Raw genomic sequence first — 20,226 nt, 5'->3', positions numbered from 1 at the left:
CTGATTCTCAGATGTCTGTCATAGCTGAGCTGCTAACCAAAAAAGTCTAGGTGGGAATATGAGTGGTGGACTAGTGAAAAGAAGGTATATATTCTGAGAGTGGGGTGATGAGAACACCATGCATCGCAAAGACCATAATCGCTCATATACTGTTTAAGGGTGTCTGTTGATGGAGTCACGTGACGGGGTGAAGAGGATAGCTGCCTAGCCGAGCCCTGTGCTGCTGTATCTGTTTTTTATCCGATATTCACATTCAGATTTGGCGTAACCACTTGAATTACAAGTGTAGGAGATATACATGGCTGTAATGTCAGGCACACAAAAGAACGCAAATCGACCAAATACAAGGCACATAGACAAGGGCCAAGTGAGTGCTAGCAAAGGTGCTAACATCGGCACAGCAACTTATTTCAGACTCGGCCATGGGACCCAGCAAAGTTCACTGCTTTCTCCTCTATTAGTTTGCCTAGCAATAGAACCCCTGGCTGTGGCAATTCATAAGGACCCTGATATCCATGGTATTACGACTGGAGGCTATACATTTAACTTTTGTTTTATGCTGATGATACTCTAGTCTTCATCATAAACCCAGACAAATCCGTTCTACACTACTCCAAATTAGAGATAATCATTCTCAAGCTTTTCAGGCTATCGGGTGAATTGGACAAAGTTATTGCCCTAAATCGTTATTCCAAGTCTGCTCCTTCCAGTGGCCCCTCAAGGGAATTAAATACTTAGGAATACTTTTTCCCAGTCATACTTATTCCCAGCAAGGTTAATGTTATCAAGATGAACTGCAATCCCCAAATAAATTATATTCTTCAGTCTCTTCCCCTGGAAATCCCTACCAAGTACTTTAAACAATTTGATGTACTATGTCAAAAGTTTTTTTTTGAATGGCAAAAAGCCTTGAATGCATCTAAGAAAACTACAAAAGATGGTTTGGGTCTTGCTGTTTTATTACTAGGCCTTTAGCTTGAGACACCTGGCACACTGAGCTCCTTCATGGTACTCAATAGAACAGTCAATCTGCATATCGTTTCCCCCATTGTTGTTCTTGTCTGCCAGAATGCCACCAAATGCTCAATCTAAACCCATCATATCACATTTACAGGAAATATGAAGGAAAGAAGCCTGTATTACTAAAATAAACCCATATATGTCTTCTGGGATTTGGGACAATCTTAACCTCCTAATTGGCAAATCCTCAGTTATGTGGAAAGAGTGGGTGAATAAAGGAATTCTTACTCTGAGTCATCTATTTGAAGGAGGCTATGATATGATATGGCTAATAATCAATTTTGGAGGTACCTTCAATTAACACATCTTCTGGTTAGCATCTTTGTCTCATCACAAGCCTCTCCCCAGGGCCTGTACCTTTTAAATTCAGTTTTACGCATTGCAGAGGCAGGACATGAGGCTTCCCGGTTTTATTCTTTGCTTTTAAACACTTCTGGCTATAATAGCACAACAGCTTTGAAAGGAATGTGGGAAAACTATTTAGGCATCTCTAGTGAAGAACAGGACTGGGATAAAATTATTGGTGTTACCAAACATGTCTCCAGAGACATCAGAATAAGATTAATACAGTTCAAAATTCTTCACCGATATTACTGGTACTGGTTATTTAGACTAGGGCTGAAAGACTCCTCAGATTGCTGGAGATGTAACAGGCTGTTAGGGGACCCAGTTCATGCATGGTTATGCCCAAAGGTACAGGCGTTTTGGAAGTATATCTCAGAGATAGCGAGGACAGACAAACTCTGTCCTGAACTCTACATACTAGGGAAACCCCAAAGTTATCAACCACATGGGAAAACCCTTAGCTAACTGGGTCCAGATAAGCATCATGATTGGCAAACAGATAATAATAAGTGGAAAGATGCTGCGGGCCCATTATTTCCGGAATGGGTCTCAGAACTGAGTAAGGTGGCGGCATTTGAGAAAATATCACACAGTCTGATGAATGAGGTAGAGAAGTACAATAAACAATTACATGCGACAAGTTTATGCTGAAGTTTGTTCCTCTCAACTCCCTGCCGCAGCTTTTAACCAGTTCCTTCTCCTTGAAGTGTTCAAACTTGGCCACAATGGGTCTTAACCTTTGGCTGTGTGATTGCCGTCATCCCAGGCGGTGGACCAGGTGAAAGCCGATGTTCTTCACAGTGTAGGCCGGTAGTTTCAGCTCCTTTAGGATTCATCTGCCTGCTCCGGGATGCCTGAGATTACCAGGTTGTCCCTCATGATGCGCCAGGAGATCGATGATTGTTTCTCTAATGTTTTTATTTTCTGCTGAGACCTGTGTCATTCCCTCAGTGAGGGATTTAACTGAACCTTTGAAGACCTCGTTTTCCGCAGCGAGGTCACCTGTTTCTGGCTGAACTCCAGGGATTTCTGCAAAGCCTGAAACTCTTTGTGGAGAACTTCAACCAGAGACAATCGGGCATCATAGCTGGACAATTTCTTGTCTATTGAGTCCAGGATGTCTGTGAAATCCCCACCTTGTGAGGAGAGTGCTCCAGGTGAGAGTTCAGTGTGGGTTTTCTTGGCCTTCCCCATGATCATTCTGTGAAAACACTGATCAATGTAAACTTCAAGGTCCTCCAAACACTTGTCTTCGAGGTCCTCTAGATCGATGGGATTGTTGCGATTTATTAAATTGGTGTATTGTCTGATGAATTAAATGTTTGTTTGGCTGCACGCCACCATTTTTGAAATTGCACAAGTCTCCTGAGATTACACAAACTGCTCAAACCATGCCATGATCTTCTTTCTATGCTCAAGTAGCCTCATACTCCAGTAACCTGAAAATGTCTTGCACCGGTTTGCCACCTTTTAGGATTGAATTTAATTGGATTGGAGTGCGCATACACCACAGTGTTTTCAGGGAACCACTGTTTCCACTGAAAACAATGTTTTGTTATGGCGCTAAACTCGCCTGTGGTTTTCTGTTTCAGGAGCTGATTGCAGTGGTCCCGCCCGGATCTGGAACATCTGGCCCGAGTACTCCATAGGTGATAAAAGCCCCACCTCTAAAATTGTGTCTCTCTTTAATCCTCCCTGCCAGCAGCTAAACCTTTTGGTTTCGTTAAATGTTAAATTTGTTTGGACACCACACTCTACGCCATGATCACCCATCCACACTTACACTACTGATGTTGCTGAGTGACCCATCCCATAGTTTAAGTGTTATTTTTGGTTACTTTATGTTACAATAAACAACTAAATAATAATTTAAGGCACTGTGTCTTTCCCACATTTTGTCATGGCCTTTGAGCCGGGTCATGTATTGTTTACAACTTACAAAAACATGATTGACTTGTTTATACAGGTGCACCTCATTTTTCCATAATTTAAGTCAAAAAGTAAAACTTTCATACAGTATATTCTGGATTCATTACACAAAGTGAAATACTTCTGGCCTTTTGTGTTTTTTTTTCTTGATGACTACGGCTTACAGCTCATGGAATCTCATTTAGATTTTCTGAGATGCACCTGTAGTTTTTTTTTGTCATCAATACTTTTTATACATATTTATATGAAGACATTTATCACATAGTTGTGTACATGATAGTCCTATTCTTTCACCTTTATGTGTTCAGCTTTCTCTTTGATCTTAGCTGCTGTGTTCATTTTGTGTAAGCACACTGGGGGCAACAAAAATTAAACAGTCAAATTCCCTTCATGTTTACACATACTTGACCCACAAAGCAGATTTTGATTCTGATAAAATGCTTGTGTTAAGAGAGCTTTAATAAAGAATTTAACATTATATAGTAAATCACATAAAATGAAGACATTAAAGCTGCAAATTAGACAACAACCTACTTGTAGAATAATAGAATGTTCATCTTTATTTGAATAGATTGTGGTCCTGCACGCTGGCAGTGTTCAATACATGGAGACTTGGCAAACAGGGTGGGACGGTCTATTTTGCAGGTCCTCCGAACCCTCTTGCAATGTTGTCGTTTGTTTCAGCAGCTTCCTTGAGTGCCTGCATCACCAGAGCGTTCCTCTTTCTCGTCTCTTCCATTCTCACTGGGTTCGACTCAGGCAGATTCTGGTGGGCAGTACAGCAAGAGGCAAATACATGTAATGAATTATTACATTAAACCACATAATGAAAATGTTGCCCTAATTTCTTGTGTGCGTGTTAGATACAACTGTCTCACAAGCAAATGATACAACTTAGTTTAATATAAATATTAACTTGCACAGCAGTGTCCCTGAGGAAGCGGTCACACTTGACGGGAGGAGTTTATTCCGCACAGACAGGACACTAAGTCCAGTAAGACGAGGGAGGAGGACTGTGTATCTACGTAAATAATGCTTGGTGCTCAAACGCAGCTAAAGTTGATGGACAATGTTTACCAGATGTGGAATTTTTAATGTTGAGATGTCGGCCATACTATCTGCCCAGAGAATTCTCCAGTGTTTTTGTCGTTGGTGTTTACATTCCTCCAGATGCAAATTCAAAAACTCCACTACAGGAACTGCATGAGGTCATCAGCAGTCACATGACAAAACAACCTGATGGTGTTTTATTGTTGCTGGTGATTTTATTCAAACAAATCTCAGAACAGTATTACCTAAATTGCACCAGCATGTCCACAACCCCACCAGAGGAACAAACACGCTGGACCACGTCTACACCAATATTCCTGGCAGCTACAAAGCCCTCCCCCATCCCCATTTTGGTTAATCAGACCATATTGCTTCTTCAGCCCACTTACACCCAGCTGATTAAAGGGTCAAGACAACAATTAAAACAGTCAAAGTGTGGACAGATGAGGCTACAGTAGCTCTACAGGACTGTTTTGGTAGCACAGATTGGAGTGTGTTCAGAGAGGCCGCCGCCCAGGAGAGCCACTTCAAGCTTGAGGAATATACATCATCAGTGAAATCAGCAAATGTGTTGATGATGTGGTGATCACTAAAACGATAAAATCATTCCCCAATCAGAAGGCCTGGATGAATGGTGAGGTGAGGGCTCTGTCCAGAGCCAAAACAGCTGCTTTTCTGTCGACTGATAAAGAAGCTTACGGCGTCGCCAGAGCGAGACTGAAAGAGGCGAAGTGGAGACATCAGGTAGGTAGGTTTTTTGTTACAATATAACAAGTTATAGAATGAAATTGTGTTGACCTTATGGTGTTTTCATTCTTGCTGGTGACTGTAAATCAAACAAATCTCAGCACGGTATTACCTAAATTCGTTAGCAGAGACTGGAGAGAGACCTCAACACCAAAGATATGTGGCAGGCCATCAAAAACATCACAGGCTACAAAAGCAGGAGTTCCCCCATCATGTGTGAGGCATTGTTACCAGATGAACTGAACACCTTTTATGTTCACTTTGATCTCAACAAGGAGTCAGTTGTAAAGTCTACTCCACCTCCAGAGGACCGGCCACTGTCACTATCGCAGCAGATGTGAGGAGAGTTCTGCTGGGAGTGAATGAGTAAATCAGCTGGGCCTGATAACATTCCTGGCTGTGTACTTAAAACCTGAGCCAATCAGCTAGTTGATGTTATCACTGACATTTTCAACATCCCACTGTCTCAGGAGAGGGTTCCCACCTGCTTCAAGACAGCCACCATCATTCCTGTACCTAAAAAGTCTGCAGTGTCTACTCTGAACGACTACCGCCCTGTGACACATTCTGATGAAGTGCTTTGAGAAACTGGTTCTTACATAAAGAACAACATCCCAGCCAGCCTGGACCCTCACCAGTTTGCTTTCAGAACCAACAGATCCACAGAGGATGCCATCTCCACTGCCATCCACTCAGCCCTCACACACCTTGAGAAAAACAACACCTACATCAGAATGCCGTTTGTGGATTTCAGCTCAGCATTCAACACAATCTCCCCATGAAACTGATCGGTAATCTCAGCGCTCTGGTTTAAATACAACACTCTGCAACTGGATATTGGACTTCCTCACAGATCCCAGTCAGTCCGGATTGGCGGACATACCTCCTCCACTCTAGTGCTCAACACAGGAGCCCCCCAGGGCTGTGGGTCCCCCATCTTACAGCAAAGGGTGTTACACACCTTCAACAAGCCAGCATCGGCGCTGACTCGGCATCTGAGGGTTTAACAACCCACTACCACTCCGCCCTCATTGGTTTCGGATGGCACTAAATGTGGCGGACCCTCCGCATGAACGCGCAAACGGAGTGGAAGTATGTAGAGGGAGTAGCAAGCAATTTCGGAAAGGCCCTTGGACACAGTCAGACTGTACCGTAAAGGGGCGTGGCTTGAGCGAGGAGCGCGGCGTGTGCGAGGGCGCTGCGTGAGCGGTACTACCGCAGCCGGACGTTATTGGGTTAAAGAGAGACATTTCCATAAGGAAGTATAGGTTAGTGTTTTCTAAAACAGAAAGAATCTCAACACTACTGCATCTTGCCTGTCAGTTGCTGAACATTAACGTTAGGCTATATAAGTCATCAATCAAACATTTAAATCATAAACAAACATCGCCATTAAGACGCAAACGGGTACCACAATAAACCCATACAGTAGCCTACACAGTTTAGTCAGTGAGTTTGTGTTAGTTTAGTTACGTTTCTTTTAAAACGTTTATTTGTCTGTAACCGGAAAAGCTGTCTGCTGAACCACCTTGATGAGCTCTCTCCGCCTGTCTTCTCCCGATGCGATCGCACACCACATCCCGTAGCCGATCCCCAATAGAGCGGCCACCGCTGCGGAGCTCAGGACGGTCCGCAAGCCGCTCATCCTGGAAACGGTGAAGGATCAGCTGATGGTGACTGATTCACTGCCTGAGAACTCACCTACAACATCTGACCTGCATAGTTTGGTAACGTCGGACACAGAAACAGCAGTGCGCGCTGGGATATGGGTCTTCTTCTGTAGTTCTTCTTCTTCTTCTTCTTCTTTGTGTTTATTACTGATAGCAAACTTACAGGTGCATACCGCCACTTACCGGATCGGAGTGGTTATATGTAGCCTAGGCCTATGGCATGTCAGCTGAATTCTGCTTAATGAAAAAGAACTGCATACCGGTGGGTAGGCTACTGGCTCACTTCAAGCACTGACTGACTTTTTGTTAGACCCAAAGATGTACAAAGATGTTCTTTAGTTAGGTACATTGTAGTAGTATTAAATATACTGTTAAGTTTGTTCTAGTAGACAAATTTACATACACACATACCAGACATAGTCTGTTACAGAGAGAGAAAAACATTGTTCTTTTATTTCACTATACCTGTTTTTGAATCATATCTCCTAGTGTGGCATCCATTTTTGCTTATTTTGTCAAATTGTTAAAACTTATCACAGCATGTGTTACACCCTACCCCTGGTAGGGTAGGCCTAGATTGGAACAAAGGAACACCATGAATTTGACTTCAACTCACAAGGTCTGTGATATTTTTTGTAGATGATTTCATTGGTGCCAATTTAACAAATATAGGTACTCTGTGTAAAAGTTTTAAAACTCTCGCAAAAACATTTAGTGAGTTATAGTTGCTTAAGCAGAAAGTGTTATAACTATATCCAGTCTCCCCTATCTATTTTACAGCAACATACCTACTGCACAGCCAAATAGTACATTTTCTGCCCTACATTTCAAAATACAAAAAAACATTCTCTACATACACAAAATCAAAACACAGCAATCCTGTCTCAAAATAAAATCATTCTGTCAAAACACTAGCATGTTTTTTTTTAGATCACAGATGTGAAATCCATTGTTTTTTGTAATTAAGTTTCCTTTTTCTGTAAACCACCCTACATTTATGGCTTGACTGTGTGCATTTTTGGCAACAAACTATGTATGTAAAGTGAACGAGTCATCTTTTTCTTTATAGAATGTAGAAACAAATTACAGAATTATATATAATATTTATTAGGGCCCGAGCACGACCGTGTGAGGTCCCTATTGAATTTGCTCGGATTATTAGGGCCCGAGCACGACCGTGCGAGGTCCCTATTGAATTTGCTCGGATTATATTTTTTTAGGGCCCGAGCACGACCGTGCGAGGTCCCTATTGAATTTGCTCGGATTATTATTATTATTATTTATTATTTTTTTTTTTTCTGCAAAGTAGGCCCAAATGACATGGCCTAAACATACTCGAAAACTCACCAAAATTTGCAAACATGTCAGAACCGGTGAAAAATTTCGTATTCTACAAGTTTCGCACATGGGCGTGGCAAAATGACTCGCTAGCGCCACCTTGAAAATTGGAAATGATTAGCCCCTCGTTCACGTTCAACCTACATGTACGAAATTTTCTGGGGACATGTATCGTATCAAGACGCACAAAAAAGCCTCAAGAACCCATAGCCTAAAGTCAACAGGAAGTCGGCCATTTTGAATTTTATGGCCATTTTTGGATGATTTACACACTTCGTACTTTAACGAACTCCTCCTAGGGATTTAGTCGGATCGACGTCAAATTTCTGCTGTGCCTTCTAAAGGCATTGACGATGAAAAGTTGTGCTATTTGCGAGTTTTCGTCAATGGGCGTGAAACAGGAAGTTGTTGTAACTTCAGTGTACATGCTCACATCTGGACCAAACTGTACATGTAGGATGAGAGTCCCGCCCTGAACACATGTACATGCTGACATTCACAGACAATCATAGCGCCACCTGCTGGCAACAGGAAGTGACTTTTAACGAAGCAGCCCCCGCCGCACGTTTTACCTACGTGCACGAATTTTCTGTGGTACGTGTATCTTGTCCAGACGCACAAAAAAGCCTCTTGGAGCGATGCCCTAAAATCAACAGGAAGTCGGCCATTTTGAATTTTACGTCAAATTTTGGATGATTTACACACTTCGTACTTTAACGAACTCCTCCTAGGGATTTAGTCCGACCGACCTCAAATTTTTGCTGTGCCTTCTAAAGGCATTGAAGATGAAAAGTTGTGCTATTTGCAAGTTTTCGTCAATGGGCGTGTCCGTGGCGTGGTGTCAAAGATCAGCTCTTCGCCATGACACGGAAGTTGTCGTAACTTCAGTGTACATGCTCACATCTGGACCAAACTGTACATGTAGGATGAGAGTCCCGCCCTGAACACATGTACATGCTGACATTCACAGACAGTCATAGCGCCACCTGCTGGCAACAGGAAGTGACTTTTAACGAAGCAGCCCCCGCCGCACGTTTTACCTACGTGCACGAATTTTCTGTGGTACCTGTATCTTGTCCAGACGCACAAAAAAGCCTCTTGGAGCGATGCCCTAAAATCAACAGGAAGTCAGCCATTTTGAATTTTACGTCAAATTTTGGATGATTTACACACTTCGTACTTTAACGAACTCCTCCTAGGGATTTAGTCCGACCGACTTCAAATTTGTGCTGTGCCTTCTAAAGGCATTGAAGATGAAAAGTTGTGCTATTTGCGAGTTTTCGTCAATGGGTGTGTCCGTGGCGTGGCGTCAGAGATCAAGTCTTCGCCATGACACAGGAAGTTTTTGTAACTTCAGTGTACATGCTCACATCTGAACCAAACTTTACGTGCTTGATAACTCTCCCACCCCGCTATGGAGGACCGATCCTGACACAGTCAGAAATAAATACAGAAATAAATAAATGCTCAATAAATAAATAAGCATCCAATTAAATACACAAAAAAATTAAGTAAATAAATAAATGTAGGTAGTAATTAAATTATACAAGGAGACATAAATGTATATATTTTAATTAGTGCCTTTACTTATTCACCTTTGTTATAATTACCTTATTTGTTTATTCAACTTTATTTATTACTAATTTTTTTAATGTATTTAATTATGTGTGTGTTTTAATATTTTTGTCTGGTTTATTCTTCCTTTGTATTTATTTACCTTATTTATTTTCACCCATGGTATTTATTTCTGCCTGTCTTTTTTAAATTTTGTATGCATTTCTGCCTCATTATGCAAATGAGGAGGGGCTGTGTCTCAAGGGGTCATCTTCTCTGCTATTGGTGGACCAGTCAGACAGGAGAGCTCCTACTCTGCCTGCAGACATCAACGATCTTGCCCCTCACACAGTCAGATGGCTTCCTTCAGTGCGCTGAGGTGTTTAACAACTCTGAAGACAATACTACCAGCAATGTCTTCCTTCTCTTTTCACGTAGACGCTCCGACAGACAGTGCTTTCAGTTTGCTGCATGCATGGACACAGAACTGCGGTAAAGGGAGAAGCACACGGTCAGCTGGCTGCAGCTAAATCTGGAGTGCACTCGTATTCAATTCTGTATGGTAAATTCAGTTTTAATGGAGCAGAGCGAGCTGACAGGCAGAGTTAGAGACTTTTATGTCCGTTTCTCTCTTTACAAAGACGCATGTTGCAGTCAGAGTCTTCTCTGAGATGCGAGCACGACATACAACACAATTTATCAAATTACACAACGGATATACAGTATGAAAATAAGATTGATTGGATTATACTCACAGGACGTATAAAACCTGTTACATGCGTCTATTAAAAGTAAAGTAACACAAAAATGTCAGGGAAATTACTTTACTTAGATTTAAGTACTGCAGTTGTACATTTGAAATACCTTCCTACCTTTCTGATAGGAAGCCTTCTTGAGGTGGTATAAAACATTTCTTCTTATATTCTGATTTGAGTTGTGGACAACTATGACCACATGAATTAAAAAAATATTTCACTGCCCAAGTCAGCTATAACACAAGTCTTGTTCATCAGACTACATGCTGTACAGTATTTGACTACAGATTTTGTCCCAGGATTTCTTATGCATTTCTTCTTCTTCGTTGCATGATCTAGAATAATAAGGTGAGAAATGGGTCTATTCTGAGTTCATCCTGCACTGCAGCAGCTAATAAAGTCCATTTAATCCCCAAAACGCTTTTCTTTTAGGCAGGCTGGAGCAGAAAACAACTCACCTTTCTCAAGTTGTACAGTAATGTCACATGTGTATGAAGGTGGATCAAACAAGCTAATCTTAAATGTCAAAGTAGAGAGGAGCCTAGTAGGCCTATTTATTTTCATTCATTACACAATATGAATAAGCTATGCAGACAGTTGTAAAGAAAGAACATCTTTTTCTTCTGTTCTCTACTTGTTATAGTTACACAGTATTAGGGGTGTGGGCTGTATTAAAAGTATCCACTGTTCTCCCATGCTCTAACACACAGTAACGATGAAATGTGTGCTGTTCTCACATTCTTCCTCTGTATGTACACATAAACAACAAGGCAGGGAAATATAAAAGGAATTTATTTTATTGTTTGGGTACATTATTGTTCAGTGTACATGTTCACATCTGAAACAAACTTTACGTGCTTGATAACTCTCCCACCCCGCAGACATCTACACGCCAATACCGATTTATATTCATAGCGGCAAGTGCTATGTAGCTCCACATAGGGGACACAGGAAGTGACATATAGCACATTCATGCGGCGTCGGAACCGCGTAGGAAATTCACAGCCGCACCGGCAGAGCTCCAGAATATGCAACTCGGCCAGCTCACGCGCAGACGCGCTTACAAGTGCGAGGGCCCGCCCAACGCTGCTTGCAGCTTTAATTGTCACTTGTGTCTCTTACTGCATTGATGTTTAATTGATGCTTGTATGTTGTTTTCTCAAATGTAAATCGCTTTTGATAAAAGCATCTGCTAAATGAGTAATTGTGAATACACAATTACATTGAAAAAAATGCACAGAAGGGAAAGAAACGAAAATTCACAGTCCTGTTCTAATCCATATGATCGTCAGCATTTGGCCGCATGTTCTGATCCCTATCACATCTAATGTCATCCCCGTGGCCCAGCTACACAATTAGTCTTCACACAACAGCTGCGGCAGCCTCTCGACACTGTTCCGACCTGGCATTTCTTTTCTCCGTGAGATGGAAGAATTTTGAAAGTTGCACTGCTGTCTGAACAAGGGAGAATCTTGTTCAGACATTATTCTTTCTTTCTCTCCTCCTCTGTGTTGTTCTGTATCCACAATGGATAAACCCAACTCCAGAAAGTCCCCTTTTTACTGCATTGTGTACCAAATAATAACCAGAGAAGAGTCCCCTCGACCAGCTGGTCCCAAGGCTCTCTGCAGTAACAAGTCCCCAACCCTCAGGACAGCAACACCAACTCAAGCAGACCAAACCAAATTATCAGCTAGCAGAAAGAAAAATATATTGAATACTGCAAAGAAACAACCAAAACAAGTAAAATACAAAGTTATCTGACCCTAAAAAGAGAATTCACACTGGCAAATTACCTGAGCAAAATAAAATATCCTAAACTAAGAAAAATGTTGCCAACATACAGACTGAAAACAGAAGAGTGAACATAGCCTGGCCATAGAAAAGGGTCGCCACAGACAGAGCTGGCTACCACAAGAGGAGAGACTCTGTTCCCAGTGTGACACAGGACAGGTAGAGACAGAGCTGCAATTTCTAACCTCATGCCCTAAATATAAAACACTATGACAAAAACACTACAAATTTTTTCCCAAATATACCCCAAATTCGAATTTATGTCACACTCCAAAACCCCCCTATATACAGGGAGAAATGCCCAAATGTCAAATAATTGCTCTCATCAATGCCATGAAGTGAGGTGAACCAATGGAAACTTAGACTAATAAATAATTGTACTAATTTTCATATTATTATTGTTTTGATTGTAAATGTCACATTTGATATTTTTGTCTTTTTTTTTAATGAACTAATACTTTTTTTTTTGCATATTAATATACACACACAAAAAATTTTAATACAGTATATTATTATAATAACACATTACAGTGTCATTTATTTGTTTATTTAATTTTTCTTAACACACACACACACGTTACTGTGTCATTTATTTATTTTAATTTAATATACTAACACACACGCTTATTGTTTAACTTATTTACTTTTTTAAAATTTTTATTTTTATGGAATATTTATATTTTATATATTTTATTATTATTATTATTTTATTTTGTATTAACACACACAAACACAACTTTTGCTGTTTTATTTCCTTATCTAATGAAATGTATGAAATTAATTGTCCTTATGTACTTTCTATATAGCTTTGGCAATACTGTTGCTTATTATGTATTATATAATATAATAATAATATAATATTATGTTGCAGAAGTAGAGGCTTTATACACAGAGATGGAAGGTAACAAATTAAAATTAGTCGCGTTACTGTAATTGAGTAGTGTTTTGTGTACCTTTTTATAGTAGTTTTTATAATCTGTACTTTTATTTTTACTTAAGTATGTTTGTTTTTTAGTATTGTACTTCACTACATTTTAAATCACATCCGTTATTGAGTAAAAAATATCCCAAGGAAAAACTTGCAACGACTTCGGCATCAAGTGCAAGAGCAGCAGCTTTATTATCCAAGCTTATAAAAACTCTACATCAAACCTGCGCAAGCATGTCGAGGTAAGGTAATATTCTTTTTTCCCAGTAGGGGTGTTTACAATTGATGTTTACATACAATTAGGCTTCATACGACAGCAGGCTGTTTCGACCTTTCTTTTCTTCGTGAGATGGAAGAATTTAGAAAGTTTTGCTACACTGCTGGGAGCCTTCAAGTGCAGCAGCACAGGGATCATGTGTAAAATCAAGTGTGTCGGACTTCATCCAGCCAGAGGGAACGATCACCGGCCATCCACAGCGTAGTAAGTCTACCGGAGAGTGATCGTTTCCTCTGGCTGGATGAAGTCTGACACACCTGATTTTACGCATGATCCATGATGATACAGAAAAATGGAAATGAATGGCCAAAATAGCATGTTTGAAACCTGCTTGTACCATTACACTGGTATCGTTAAAAATAAGTTTGCATAGTTTAGAGTAGCCCCTGTGTGTAGATAAGGAGGCTTTGCTCAAATTAACCAAAATTAGCTTTGCTCAAATTTCCCAGCCCAGTGTGGCCCGTCATAGTCTAAACTGTTTCACCACTGTTTCATAATGAAAGAAAACATTATTATTAAAACTTATCATTATAACATAAAACGTCTCTAACATTGTTTTGCACCATTACGTTGGCAAAGTATCTGTCAAACAAGCTAAAATCAAAAGTGCCATATGGCTTTATGCCCTTGATTAAATAAGAAAAATTGTATAAATAAGGTATTAAATCAGTATAAATAAGTTCTTTTAGGAGGTTAAAAAAATAACTTTAATGTTCAAGTTTTAAATTAGCTACTTTTTACTTTTACTTGAGCAGATTTTTATATCGTAATTTTACTTGTACTTAAGTAAAAGTTCATCAAAGTAACATAGTACTCTTTCCACCTCTGTTTATATTTAGGGTTTTGAAAATGATGCCTTCATTTGTGACATGTTGTGGAAACAACATAAATTGTGTTAATGGTATGCTATGAACAGACAGATGTTGGGTTTTTAGTTTTGAAAAGGTGACTACAGATTGGACAAAAGAATGTTAGCGGTTGTAAAAAACTGTAACCTCCGTAGGCTAATTGTGCTGTTTCATGCATTATATTCTTTAATGTCCCTCTCTGAATTATATTTTCTACACTGCATGATAATGTGCTCTACATCCTCTAGAGCAGGGGTTTTCAGAGTCTGACACTTTGGGCCTCACCTCAGACAAAAGGTCCGTTTGACTTTATGTGGCTCTGCGCAGTGCTGACTTACTGCTGGTTAGACACTGTGTGCAACTATCTGCAAAACGTCACAATGACACATGAAATTAAAACCTTGTGCGAGCAAAGTAGTTGCAATCACTAAGTCCGGCAACTGCAGTTACTTTTCTCCGGCTGCACAAAGTTGGAAACACCTTTTGTCTGATCTCACGCTATCTGCAAATGCCATGAGGTCATTGTTCTAAACTCACAGTAAGTTCACGCAGGTGGAATGTGTCTGACTTGACAGCGCAGTTTTTACACCCTGCCCTTGCAGTCACCTGCAGCTCACGTTTGACAATCAAGTCAGCTGCAGTCAGCTGCAGTCATCTAATGTTTGGGAAAAGGCATGCCACCCCACTCATCTGCACTTAGTTTACTTGCTTAGTTTCGCTCAATTCCTGGATCATGATTGTGTCACTTGATCCAAAAGGCACTCAACAATTGAGCCAAGATAGTCTAATATTGCTGATTGACGTAACTTCAGTATACACCAAATACATTTTAAAAAATGTCTGTTCTCAGGAATTTATTAGTTTCTTACTTTGATAGTGGAAAAGACAGTATCCCAAAACTACTGTAGCCTATCTCTGAACTCTCTCTTCAACCAAATCACACATATTCTATGTGATCTCCTTTCAATAACTAATGTAATAACTAATATAATTTTGTTTCTCTTCCATTCACTGTGCCTCCCCTGGAACAGTTTGGAGCCCCCTGAGGAGGCCCGCCTCACACAAACCTCTGTTTCAGTGTTACGCCACTGACACCTATCTGTTTGACTTTTCCCCATTAAATATAATGTGGAGTGAAACCATGCATGCCTGACCCTTAATCTTGTAACGATGACTGCGGTTACTATATCCTGCACTAACTTGTTTAAGATAAACTGACTATTGTATTTTATAAGTATTTCTCCCTTTATTGTCTGGATACCGTTTCTTCTGCCAAGTGTTAATCATAACTGTTCTAATGAATGATTTTGCCTCGTCTATAGCATAACCTATTTTTCTCATCTACTTTAAGACTTTAACAACTTATCTGCTTGTTTGTTTCCTTTTACACTCATATGTATGGCAAGCCGTTTCAAAGTTTATTCATTAAAACTCACTTGCCACTATTTTAAAAGCTACCAGTACTTATTTATTAGTTATAGTAACTATTATATTAGTTACTAGTAAAAAATATATACTTACTATTTGTGCACATTTTTTCTATTGAATAATACCCATCCTTTCTAGTCTAAATTTCTGTCATTAGATCATCTCTGACTGTTTGTCTTGACAAACCTCTGAGAGCTACTCCTGAATCTGAGCAAATGATGATCCACTGAAGGCCAAAAATTATTGCAATAATTTCTGCAGAAAATATGAATAATTCTTTGGTCAATTTGTGATATATACTGATATTAAATTCTGAAATATACAGATGAAACTCGAAAAATTAGCATATCGTGCAAAAGTTCATTTATTTCAGTAAGTCAACTAAAAAGGTGAAACTAATATATTTTATAGACTCATTACATGTAAAGTGAGATATTTCAAGCCTTTATTTGATATAATTTGATGATTATTGCGTACAGCTTATGAAAACCCCAAATTCAAAATCTCAGAAAATTAGAATATTGTGAAAAGGTTCAGTATTGTAGGCTCAAAGTGTCACACTCTAATCAGCTAATTAATCTAAAACACCTGCAAAGGGTTCCTGAGCCTTTAATTGGTCTCTCAGTCTGGTTCAGTGGAATTCACAATCATGGGGAAGACTGCTGACCTGACAGTTGTGCAGAAAACCATCATTGCCACCCTCCACAAGGAGGGAAAGCCTCAAAAGGTAATTACAAAAGAAGTTGGATGTTCTCAAAGTGCTGTATCGAGGCACATTAATAGAAAGTTAAGTGGAAGGGAAAAGTGTGGAAGAAAAAGGTGCACAAGCAGCAGGGATGACCGTAGCCTGGAGAGGATTGTCAGGAAAAGGCCATTCAAATGTGTGGGGGAGCTTCACAAGGAGTGGACTGAGGCTGGAGTTACTGCATCAAGAGCCACCACACACAGACAGATCCTGGACATGGGCTTCAAATGTCGTATTCCTCTTGTCAAGCCGCTCCTGAACAACAAACAACGTCAGAAGCGTCTTACCTGGACTAAAGAAAAAAATAACTGGTCTGTTTCTCACTGGTCCAAAGTCCTCTTTTCTGATGAGAGCAAATTTTGCATCTCATTTGGAAACCAAGGTCCCAGAGTCTGGAGGAAGAATGGAGAGGCACACAATCCAAGATGCTTGAAGTCCAGTGTGAAGTTTCCACAGTCTGTGTTTGTTTGGGGAGCCAAGTCATCTGCTGGTGTTGGTCCACTGTGCTTTATTAAATTCAGAGTCAGCGCAGCCGTCTACCAGGACATTTTAGAGCACTTTATGCTTCCTTCAGCAGACGAGCTTTATGGAGATGCTGACTTCATTTTCCAGCAGGACTTGGCACCTGCCCACACTGCCAAAAGTACCAAAACCTGCTTCAATGACCATGGGATTACTGTGCTTGATTGGCCAGCAAACTCGCCTGACCTGAACCCCATAGAGAATCTATGGGGCATTGCCAAGAGAAAGATGAAAGACCGAACAATGTATCCATAATCATCAAAATTATATCAAATAAAGGCTTGAAATATCTCACTTTGCATGTAATGAGTCTATATAATATTAGTTTCACCTTTGAAGTTGAATTACTGAAATAAATTAACTTTTGCACGATATGCTAATTTTTCAAGTTTCACCTGTATATACCAATTCCCACATTTACATTTATTCATTTGGCTGACATACTATACTATACTATACATGTCAGAGTTCGCATGCCTCTGGCACAACTAGGGGTTAAGTGTCTTGCTCAGGGACACATTGGTGGATGTGTCCTAATGGGAATCAAACCCAGGTCTCTCACGCTAAAGGCATGTGTCTTACCCACTGTCACATCGCCACCCCTTGTCCATCAGAAGGATTCTTTGAATCATCTGCCTACCCCTCCTCTCCCTTACACCCAGCCCGTTCTAAATGTAACCGCTTTAGACAAGAATGATAGCTGATAGAATACTCTGACTAGGCACGGAAAGGAGGAATTGGATGGAATACACCCAACAACTTTTCTTAGAAAATAACAATGTTTCCCGTTTGAAACCAGTCTCCTTCAGTCCCCTCCTCCCTCTGCCTTCTCCTCCTCCGCCCTGGATTGTGGATGATGAGCCCGCATATACTGTCCGGAGGATCCTGGACTCTCGGCGCCAGGGACATGGTTTCCAGTATCTCATTGATTGGGAGGGTTATGGACGGGAGGAGAGGAGCTGGATTCCCCGGCATCACATCCTGGATGTGGACTTGATGAGGGAGTACCATCAGCTAGTTCAAAGTAGTCATGGATGAATCTCCTATAATACCCTGTGAACCCAAGCATCGGATGTTCTTCATGTTCTTCAAGGGTGCTAGAGAAGACAATTAAGTCTTCTAAGAACACAAGGACTTCTTTGAGGTTCAGGCAGCCCATGCATTTCTCCATTACACGTTGAAATGTGCTGGGAGCATTGGTCACTCCCTGGGGCATGCAATTAAATTCCCAGAAGCCCATTGGTGTGACAAACGACGTCATTTTTCTTCTTGATGACCACAAATAGGTGATGCAAATGGCCTTTCAGATTCTCGGATTATGTTGGCATCACACATTTCTTTCAGATGCAGTCTGACAGCCTCATAATCCGAGAGGTGAATTGGTCTCGGTCGTTGCTTGAAGGGGGTTGGATCTGAAAATAGTATGTGATGCTTTACAGCTGATTTGTGTCCATAGTCTAGGTCATGTATGGCAAAGACTTCTGACTTAGAGTTTAGCCTCTCAGTCACTCTTTTTTTTTCCACTCTTCACTTAGAGGAGAATCTGTGAAGTCAAACTGCAGAGAGCTGGCTGAATCAGGCGAGCTAATGTTGCACTCAACAGTTGTTGTGGTTGCTGGTGAAGTTTTCTCTGTGTCACTACCTTGTCCTGCAGCAGGCAGCAGTGGTGTGACTGAAGATGGTATGAAGAGTTCAGCCATACATTGGCTAGCGGGTACTTTGATGCATTTTGACAAGGATGAGATTTTAAAAGATGTCTGAGCTGGGGCTGCCATGACATAGCTGCAGAATACTAGACCACCAGCTACTTTTCCAACCTTCCCACTGTCTTGTTCAACTCTGTTTCTGTTAGACATTATTTTAATCAGAGGACCATTTGCACAATGCACTTGTTTGCTGCAGACACTGTTTTCATTTGAGGCCGTATAGGTTTCATTTGAGCACATCCAAAACATTTGTTCCAATCAGCACAGTAACTTCTCTGTTTGCCCTATAATCAGTAACTTTGAGTGCCAGGGTACATATTTCTTCAGGTTTCCCTGCAATTTATTCTGGGAAGAAGATGCTTAGCTCTATGTAGCCCAGATAAGGCACAGTCTGGCCACCTGCACCCTCATGAGGTTTTGCAATGATTGGATTGACCGTCAGGGTAGATGGAGTTTGTGAAATGACTCTTGACACAGTTGTAACCTGGGAGCCAGAGTCAAGGAGGCAGGTGCATTGTACTCCATCGACAGCTAGTACAGCGGTGTGCTTTGATCCTAAGTGCATTTAGAAGAGCTTTATCTGACATCTCAGAAACAGATTGACTCATGTTACTGGCTTGCTTGCGTTTGTGCTGCTTGGGGACTTTGTCGAAGTTGGGCTTCAGTCCGTCCCTCTACTGAAACCCGGTCCAGTTTAAACCTTGGCCATACTTGGCTTTCCACTCCTGCTGTCTTACTTTCAGGTCTTTGTATTTCTTGTCAACTAAGTCCTTGTTGGGAGCATTTTCACACTGCCTGGCAATATGACCATTTTCCCCGCACAAAGTTTTTGTTCTGGCCTTGGTGCATGCTGATGCAGTTGAACCTCAGCTGCTGTCAATGATGGCTCTTGTCGTGTAGTTGTCTTTAGTTCTTGTTTCTTTCTCCTCTGTGTTCTCTTTTCTGTTATCTGTACTACTGTAGTTCTGTTACTTGCTTCCTTAACCTCCTGAAGATGCAGGGAGGGTTTCACTTTTGAGCCCCCAAGATGGCGTTGCATTCTATCCATCTTTACTGCCCTCCTTTCCTCTTCCATTCGCAGTTGGAGGAGAAGTTCGGAGAAATCTGGTGAGGACTCCATCTTGATCTTTTGTTGAAGGGTCAGGAGCAATGTCTGATCCCAGCAACCACGAATAAACTTTTTGAATAGCTGTTGGTTAACACTTGCTTCACTTACACCACCTCGTCTGATTGCAGCACTGAGAGTTGCTTGTAGCCTCTGAAGGTATTCAGAGGCGTTTTCACCTGCATCCTGGTGACTACTGAGAAACTTTTCCAAATATCTCCTCTCCATCATCAAGTCCATACGCTGACTGAAGAAGTCTGATGTAGTCATGTGGAGACGAATGGGAGCCAAGTTTTACATTATTTATTATATTATTTGGCGAAAGTAAACTCTCCAGTATCATCCTTCTTTGCATGTCAGAGGGCAGGCCATCCTGAAACATGAGTTCGACATGTAGGCACAAAATCCACTTCACCAGGTGGTTTGGGCACGCTACCTGAGAAGGATCGCAGCCGCTTGGAGCCT

General features: G+C 40.9%; 1 protein-coding gene across 2 annotated transcripts in view; it reads right to left on the bottom strand.

Annotated features, from left to right (window-relative positions):
• Positions 1-3,735: 3,735 nt before the first annotated feature.
• The window catches only part of LOC119891937 (ubiquinol-cytochrome-c reductase complex assembly factor 3), a 32,932-nt gene continuing 16,441 nt past the window's right edge, over positions 3,736-20,226 (bottom strand). Inside the window, exons 1-2 of one of the 2 annotated variants that reach the window (XM_038703938.1) lie at positions 6,620-7,686; positions 3,736-4,060 (exon numbers count right to left, since the gene is read on the bottom strand). In XM_038703938.1, the coding sequence (XP_038559866.1) occupies positions 3,929-4,060; positions 6,620-6,736 (249 nt within the window). In that variant the 5' untranslated portion in view covers positions 6,737-7,686 and the 3' untranslated portion in view covers positions 3,736-3,928. Of the gene's footprint in view, positions 4,061-6,619; positions 7,687-20,226 lie in introns of those variants that run through there. The other variant, XM_038703937.1, reaches the window with a different exon arrangement.

This window comes from Micropterus salmoides, unplaced genomic scaffold, assembly GCF_014851395.1.
Source record: "Micropterus salmoides isolate LMB-PRFRI ecotype aquatic unplaced genomic scaffold, ASM1485139v1 Ms_hic_scaffold_7, whole genome shotgun sequence".
Classification (NCBI taxonomy): Eukaryota; Metazoa; Chordata; class Actinopteri; order Centrarchiformes; family Centrarchidae; genus Micropterus; species Micropterus salmoides.
Note: the sequence above shows the minus strand (reverse complement) of the source record. Positions and strands in the feature narration are given on the sequence as shown.